The sequence below is a fragment of the Myotis brandtii genome, unplaced genomic scaffold (genome assembly GCF_000412655.1).
Source record: "Myotis brandtii unplaced genomic scaffold, ASM41265v1 scaffold446, whole genome shotgun sequence".
NCBI classification, from domain to species: Eukaryota; Metazoa; Chordata; class Mammalia; order Chiroptera; family Vespertilionidae; genus Myotis; species Myotis brandtii.
Window position 1 is genome coordinate 608,206 of NW_005367057.1, and position 9,074 is coordinate 617,279.

General features: G+C 36.7%; 1 protein-coding gene across 1 annotated transcript in view; it reads right to left on the minus strand.

Moving 5' to 3' along the window:
- Positions 1-674: 674 nt before the first annotated feature.
- LOC102243376 (chromosome unknown open reading frame, human C1orf52) overlaps positions 675-9,074 on the minus strand; it is an 8,906-nt gene continuing 506 nt past the window's right edge. Inside the window, exons 2-3 of the mRNA XM_005874586.2 lie at positions 8,510-8,708; positions 675-4,115 (exon numbers count right to left, since the gene is read on the minus strand). Coding sequence (XP_005874648.1) covers positions 4,042-4,115; positions 8,510-8,708 — 273 coding nt within the window. The 3' untranslated portion in view covers positions 675-4,041. The remainder of the gene's footprint in view (positions 4,116-8,509; positions 8,709-9,074) is intronic.

Below are 9,074 nucleotides of genomic sequence, written 5' to 3' on the forward strand. Positions count from 1 at the left end.
GCCAGATTAAGAGTTATGTGAGAATAGGAGAACCTTCAGGGTTTACTGCCCAAACCTATGTGATGGGAAGTGATGCAGAGGGCAAATTTCTAGATGGTCACACCATTAACTAGAAATGAAATATGGGAGGTGACATGGGTTTTGACACAGTCTTTGGTTTTGGACATCCGGTATGTGAGGGGTCTTTGAGAACCAAGAGGAAATATACAGTTGGATATGCAAATCTGGGGCCGAAACTTGGCTGGAATCAAGAACCAGTGTGGAGAATGAGAAAGGAACTATATAATCTACATTGGCATTCAAGGACTGTTGCCAGAGAAAACAGAGACACGAACCAGGATAGCAGGGGGCCTTGGGAGAAATCAAGAGAGTAAGAAGAGTTTCACATCAATTGGGATGTTTTTGATGGAAAATGACAGAAAACTTAACTCAAATTGGTTTAAACTGTCAAGATTTATTGGCACATATAACTGAAAACACAAACCTCTGCTGGATCACCCCTAAGCCTGCGGTGAGGAATTCAGCTTACCATCAACAGTTAGCAGTTACATGAGCCAGAGAAAACAGAGACACAAACCAGGACAGCAGGGGGCCCTGGGAGAAATCAAGAGTAAGAAGAGTTTCACATCAATTGGGATGTTTTTGATGGAAAATAACAGAAAACTTAACTCAAATTGGTTTAAACTGTCAAGATTTATTGGCACATATAACTGAAAACACAAACCTCTGCTGGATCACCCCTAAGCCTGCGGTGAGGAATTCAGCTTACCATCAACAGTTAGCAGTTACATTGAGTGCCTACTATGTGCCAGGCATTGCTCATCAATAAACAAAACAGCCTGAAAGCTCTACCTCTGGGGGCAGTACATACAAATGCTTCTTGGTATCTTTTTTTTTCTCCTGCATTAAAATTTGCCACGCTTCAAATTGGGAAAACTAAGTGGAAGGAGAGAGAGAAAGCTTCAGAACGTAATGAAAAGTTCAACAAAACACTTGCTGGGAATTTCACACCTTTTTGTAGGGCTGTCTGCCTGGCACTCCTGTACTAAGTGATCATGGAGGGTAAAACAGGGGAGTTCTGTATGGATACAAAACTCTAAAATCCAAAATTCCACCAAGGATACATTTTAAGTCCAGTTGTGAATTTAAATTCATCAGTTTTGACCTATCAAGTTGAGTTGCTAAGTTCATTCAAATATCTATAATCACATTTTTCAAATATCTCTGGTAGGGCTTTGTATCTCAATCATGTGGCAACATGTTTTATATATATGTAGGTCATGTCCAAAGCTGCATTAGTTCATTCATATTTTAATTGTCCCCCCTCTCATTTGGAAATGATTTTAATGGCTAAAAAGTAGTGTCGATTTTCTCAACAATGCTCTTTGATTCCAATTAGAATGTTTTCCACAAAGCTCTATAAGGCTATTTACACTTTAAATTTTAAAACATGACCCCAAAATGCTTAAGTTCTTTTCTCAATTTTATCCTTATACAAAAAAGTCCTTCATGCCTGACACAACTTCCTTATCCTAAAGATGAGCAAACAATCAGAAATATCAAGTGATTTGATTCTCTAACAAGGAAGCAATTTGATTAGAGGATTTTTCTTATCTATGTGGGTTTTTCTAAGCTTTTTCACTGGATTTTCACTAGCTAAACTAAGCAGCTCCTTACCTGAGAACCCACATGGACACACACCCTAAGCAAACATGTTCCCAAAACATCTCTGAAGGGGTAAAGAATCCATTCTCTAATGAGGTGACAGATGTAGAAAGTGCCACGAAAGTCTACTTTCCAACCAGGGATATTTCTGTGGAAGGTGAAGAAATCCATAAGCAAGTTCATCTCCCTTCCCATTAATTGGCCATATTTTGAAAAGAAACTCAAGATACAAATGGCTGAAACTGTTCCAAAATATTTAACCTTCCTTATCTTCCCTTCCCCCTCCCAAATGAAAACTAGCCTGACCTATGTATCATAGATGCACATTCCCAGAAGTTGCTTAATATCGCAAGTGTGGCCACTACTTGTCCTAAAATATTGAAACATACAACCCCTCCAAAAAGAATAGTAGTATCTGTTTCCTCTCAATTCTGTTACCTTTTAGAAAGAAGGCTTAAAGCACCAATGGGGACTGCTGTAGTGAGCTTTTGTTCTGTCTTAATTGGTATAATAAGCTGTGAGTTAAACCAATGGGAGTGGAACAAAAGGTTTAAAAGATTTTCAGAGAGTGGCTTGATGGGCCTTTTTTTTTTTTGGTGGGGTTATGGTTTGCTTTCATTTTCTTAATTTTGTAATATTTCAGCAACTTCTGAGCTATCTGTTCCACCAATACATGCATTCAGACTATACATTTTACCTCATAATTATAATCCCATTTAATTTGGTGCCACATTGGGTTAAGCTTTACCAGTTGATGCCATCCCCCTCCAAATTATTTACATACAAAGACTTCAACCTTAAACAGTTTCTTGTTTTGTCAATTACTTCAATTTTGGGATTCATACATTTGTAAACCTAGAGGACAGGCAGCTGCAGAATTGTTTTTTTGTAAGTTTGAGACATACTAGAAACCATCATACTGTTACGTTCCTTGCTTATTCCAAAAACATCATGGCTGGTATATTTTTAATGACACAAATTTTAATCTACTTGATCATGTTCCCAACTAAACAAATTTTATAGTTTAAAGATTGGCTTCTGGTATGGGGGGAAACAATTGGACTGGGGATTTTTTTAAAACTGTCTTTTTTTTACACTCTAAATACAGTGTGTCCTGTAATTAACACTGTCTCTTACAGGCCTAAAAATCATGGAAAGACTAATGCAGTGTTTTTCCTTTTATTGTTCAAAATGTTACAAATAACAGCACTACATTTGACCATATAAGTCAAATCAAATATTATCTTCCTGACTACAATCTTGTTTTCTTGATTATTACTATATACAAGCATTAAAATAGGAGCTGGGTAGAGAAAACATGTACAAGTAGGGTTGGCAGGTAAATTATAAGACACCCAGTTAAATTTGATTTTCAGGTAAACAAATTTTTAGTATAAATAGTTTTTAAATATTACACATACTAAAACATTATTTGTTGTTTATGTAACATTCAAACTTAACTGTGTGTCCTGTATTTTTATTTTTGACATATGGCAACTCTTTGTATTCAGCAAACTTACTATGTAACAGGGAAATCAATGAATTTTCACAATATAAGACATATATGATACGTGCAGTAATACAATCAGGTGAGGAGAGGATCTCCACTACCTACCACAGAAGGGTACCTGGAAAAGATGCCAATCACAGTTCCTAAATTTTGATTGGCCGATAGATGGTTTAGCGTGATGATTTTAGAGCTCAAGTGTCGTGAGTTAAATCCCAAATTCACTGCTCACTAGCTGTGTAACCTTGGATGTTACTCTTTATTATAAAATAGGGCTACTAATACCTGTTTTACTAGGCTGTTTGAGGATCACAGATAATGTATGTACAAAGCACCTGGAACACAGGAGGAAATCCCTAAATGGTAATACCTACTATTAACATCACATGGCAAAGAGAGTATCTGTCACAAATATTCAAATGTTAATGTAATGCAGTAATAGTACTATTGAATAAGTAATTTTATTTCCATGATCTATTTACACTGTACAAACACTGTTGAAAAGCACCCTACAAGTTCACAGTACATTACATTATATTTACTTTAAAAATACATTCCTTTATAAAAGGTTCATAGAACATTGGCATGTCAACATCTGACAGAAATCTCAAAGCATGTCACCAGTTCTGTGATAGCAAGAATGCTCCTAAGTGTTGTCAACTTCACAATCACAAGTCACCATTTGAGTTTTAAATACATACAAGTTTTAAATAAAAAGTGAATTTTACAGTGGAAAGTTCCTGCAGCAATACTTATTAACAGGTACTTTCATGGAGATGATATTTCATATTTTACAATATCAACTTATCTGCCCAAAAAACCATTTCATCAATAAGTTTCGCAGTTCAAAATCTGTCATTTGTTGTTTTCTACTTTTTCTTCTTTGTTGGTTCTCCTGGTTCTACTTTGCGCTTTTTAGAAGTATGCTCATCTTTTTCATCATCTTTAAACAGGAAAGAAAGAGTTTCAATCAGTAATTTTTAAAAAGCATTACAATTTCATTTACTTTGTAATAATACCATCAGCTTCAACTAATGTTTCTTTCAAAGTTTCCCAATAAAAAACCAAAAATTAACTTTTAAAATTCTGATTTTAAAGTGCAAGTAAAAAAAGGGATTTTTTTTCAATTGTTATATAAAATTCACCCTTTAGTGCTATATTTAAGGTAACCTAAAATACAAAAATCAGATTTGTTCTGAAAAAGCTATTCCCATGTATTCCACAGCATATGTTGTATTTAAATATATAATCTACACTTTGTACAAATGGAACACACTATTTTTCACACACACACACATCAATTTAACATAACGTTATTTAAATGGCTAGCAGATATTTTTTCCCTTCCAATCTGCTTTAACTCCCCCCCTCCCACCAAACAAATAACTTCCTTATCTCATCCCTAGGCTCCTTACATTTTGCAGTTAAAAAAATCACTCACAGGTAGATGTTTCACTGAAACTGTATTTTCAATTATGTCCTATGTAGTTAGTTCTACTCCCCTTACCCTCACTATCCCATTCCTAGCAGGGTGAGAATATTCCAATGGTAATAGAAAAACAGACATCTCTCCTCCTTCATATTGTGAAGAATTTGAGAGGGAGGATGGAGAAGAACCTTACATTAAAGCTATGTTCTCTATAACTTTTCTAATGTCTGTAGCTACAAAAAATTAATTTGACAATTAATATGTCAAAAATGAGAAGTGAACCATTTTTTCAACTTAAAATATCCAACTACAGAAACAGAAAAAGAAAAATAACAAAACAAAAAAATCCAACTACATGTTTCAATAAAACACAGGGTAGCACAGACCAGCTGCTAATTTCCCATTTCTCTGAACAAATGTGTGGCTTTATTTTAAGAACACTACATAGATGGAATAAATAACTTGTAGAAGATATGATTTACAAAATACAAATTTATTTTAAGCACATTACTGAATTCACTGAACTTTTGACTTTATTTTCTCCATCAACAACAGATACTTAAAGTTCAACAACTGTCATGTGGTGGTCTAAAAACTATTTTGATGTTGAAAGGGTCCTTTATATTAAAAAATTTTGGAAGCCAATGATATCAGATCATAAAACTATAGAGGAAATATAGTTAAAACCTTAAGTCTTCAATTTCTTTCTGCTAACTGTACCATACTCAGAATATTTCCTTTGTTGATATGGGCAATAATTAGTATAAAGAGCAGGTGATTCATCTTCATCTTCAAACACAGCATGGAAATGTTATTCATACATTTCATAAAGCACTATGGATTTATGTAGATGGTAAGATAAAAGACAATTCAGATTAACAAATCATCCCAGGAATTTACAAACCAAAGTTTTAATCAGTAGTTTATTATGTATACACGAAGATCCTTGCTCTACAAACCAAGTAAAATAATATACAGCTCAAATAAATCAAGCCTATGGTTTTTAATTGGAGTTTAATTATCATCATGCTTGACTTTAGAGATTATTTTCAGTACTAATATAAAAATTAAAGTTACTTTGTAACTCTACTAGAAAAATCTGTTAACATATATTAAAAAGATTATCTGAAGATACTTCTGCTTTTAATCCACCACTTGTTATAAGTGCATTTACTGAATAACAACAAAAACAAATTACTGAGGCTGGAAAAGTTATCACTGATATGAGCAGAAGAGCTAATGCCATCTAGTGACATAACAAGGCATTGCCTTAAAAACCAGAGCAGGAAAAAACAACTCCAAAACCCTGAAATGTTCCTTCATCAGCTTTACTACTTTGTGCCATATACTACAGAGGCAATAGTAAAAAAACAATTTTTCTATTACGGAATTCATGTCACCAGAAGTGAATAAGTTTAAATTATTAATACAAGCTAATTTTCTAAATTAAAAAAGAAAGCATTAGCTACTTGAGCTAAGCTTTCATGATTGTTAATAATGCTACAATTCATTATCTAAGCGCCTTACCGATCTATATTTTACAATCACTAAACAAGAGGTGCTAATAAATAGCAAGATTCAATGACCAGTTTTGAACCTTTCCCAATCCCTCTTAAAATATCTGGAAGAAGTTAACTGGCAAAAAGGACAAAAGGGCAGAAAATGGGAAGAAAAAGTAAGCACAATAATGTGATAATTAAAAACTTAATACAAGCTATTTTATGAATTAAAGGAAGGTATTTATTATAAGAAGATAGACTTCAGGATTATCTTTTAATCTTGTGATCCAGCTTTAAACTGGTTGAGTGTGTTTGGGTCCTTCTGTTTTTTGATATTGCCAACATTCACTTTCTGATGGAGAACCATCACATGATCAAAAGCTCAGAAAATAACTAAGGCAATAGCAGTTTGTCACATATTTGGAATTCCTTCTATCTGAACTCAATAGGCAAGCTGGAAAAAAAGAAAATTCTTTCCACGTGTCCTGGATATATAATCCTCGCCTTTTCCACAGAGGAACAAAGGAGAGCACCTGTGTATGGCACCCCAGTTACACCGTCAACTTTCGTGGCCTTGCTGCCATTCTTCCTATGGAATATTTCTTACGCACACTCTAGCTTGAAAAATATACAAAGACTAAATTCCGGTTTAATAATGCGTCATTTCCATTTAAAGACCTGAATTTGTCAAAGTACCTACCTTAGAGCATGCCATTTTCTAGTTTTGTGGCCTTGGACATGTCACACAAGCTCTCAGTTCCACATTTTCACAAGGTGTTGTAAAGATTAAAGAGTATTTATGCAAAACTGTTATTATTAATGATATAAAATACTATACAATATGAGGTATTTTAAATGCCCCCTTCATTTGGGATCTTCAAAAAGATGCATTTACTGACGATGTGCCTTGGTGATTTCTAATACACATTGGGAAATCAGTGAAAAAAATGAAAAAGCCAAGTAGAATAAAAACTGAAGAACTACCAGTTGGTTACCCTTGCTCTTAAAACAATCAAAACTCTCTGCATGGTTGCCTTTGATTTATGGGAAGCTGATCAGAAATTTATTTAACAAAAATGGTACACCCTTTCATTAAAATGAGAGTCCAAAATATTTAGTCCAACTCAACAACTGTCCACTGAGTACTTAGGATGTATTCTCCTGCAAACTTTGATACAAACAAACATAAATAAGATCTGGACCCTGCTGTGTAAGGAACTCATTTTCATAAAGGAGACAGACTGTGAATAACTAGTCACATAAAAGGTGGTAAGTGCAATCAATAGCATTAGGATACACAGGTACAGAAAATTAGTTAGAGGGAGTTTAAGGGATAAATGAGTTTACCAGCCAAAGAGGAAGAGAACATTCCAGACTGCGGTGCAACATATACTGAAAGGCGTGGAACTATAAAATAGCACGGCGCACTCAGTTTTGAATTTTAAGATCTTAAAGTGCTAGAAAGGGGCCGGGTGAAATGAGAGCGGAGAGAAAGGCAGAGCCCATCACAGAAGGCTTTGACTCTGCTGTTGCTGAAGGGTATTGGGCAGGTGAGTTACATAATCAGGGATGATTTTTGGAAAGTTAACATTATTAGCTGCAGTGTGAAGGATGAAAATGGGTAATTAAAAGTGTGGCAGCAGAGATTACTGTGGCTTACAGTCCAAGTAAGAAATGAAATTATGATATTATGATGAAGGCAAGACAACTAGGTCATTACATTACGATTTTTAATGACTATATAGTATTACCCGGTTAAGCTCATTTTGTCACACTAATTTTCACTTTAAACCACAACCCCTTTCATATAATATGAAGTCTTCACAACTGCAATCACAAGAAGGAATCCATGCATTAACTCCGCTGTTCTAATAATAAGCCGTCATAAACCCCCATATACCACTGCCTGAAATATCAGAGATTTCACTCTAGAGAGCAGTGGTTCTCAACCTTGGCTGCACATTAGAATCACCTGGGAATCTTTTTAAAATCCTGATTTCTGGGCCTCATCCTCCGGAAATTCTGTTTCTTTGTTATGGGGTGGGGCCACTCACCCCATAACAAAGAAACAGAATTTCCGGAGGATGAGGCCCAGAAATCAGCATTTTAAAAAGATTCCCAGGTGATTCTAATGTGCAGCCAAGGTTGAGAACCACTGCTTAGAGCCTGAATAATGTGTGCTCTTTCTCTAAAACAGAGCAAATACCACTGGCGGAGACAGCAGCGCTTCGCAGCTGACTACATAACTATCTTTCAAAAAAAAAAAAGACCCACAGTAAAAAGTATTCAAAGACTCTCCTAATCAATTTGCTAACTCGCTGGATTTAAACTGCATCAAGTATCTCCATCTTCCTGAACCCACCTCCGGGACCAAAAGGTACTGATCACCCCCAGCCTGCCCCCCCTTACCCGACTCCACCGTCTCCTCCCCGTCCGGCAGGAGCCGGGCCTTCCTGACGCTCTGCGGGGCGTCGTCGCCGTTGTCCTCGTAGATGTTGGACCACTTGATGGCCATGTCCAGCTCGGGCGGCGGCGGCTTCTTCTCCGCCGCGTAGGTCTCCGGGGGCGGCACGCAGTTGGACTTCCAGACTTTGAACTCCTTCGGCGGCTGTTGAGCAAACACACGGAGCACCGTGAGCCACCGAGGCGCCCGGCGTCCGCGGGGCACATGCACCTCCCTGCCTGCCGTTCCATTACTGTGCAGGTCGACTTTATTTAAAGTTTAAAGATACATTTTCCTTTTCCATCCAAATCACAGTACCGTTAAGTGAAAAGCCAAAGGGTTCCCTAGAGACGAAGAAAGCTGATAACTTTTTTAATTACCAAAGCAGAATCCCGTGTCAGACACTACGCCAAGGCGGGCCCTTCCGGCGGCTGCAGCAGACACTGTCTTGGAGGCAGCACCGCAGGCACTTCGGCGTCAGGGGGGAGGGGTCCCGGGGACCAGCTGCAGCGGGGGCGGGGGAGTCACCAC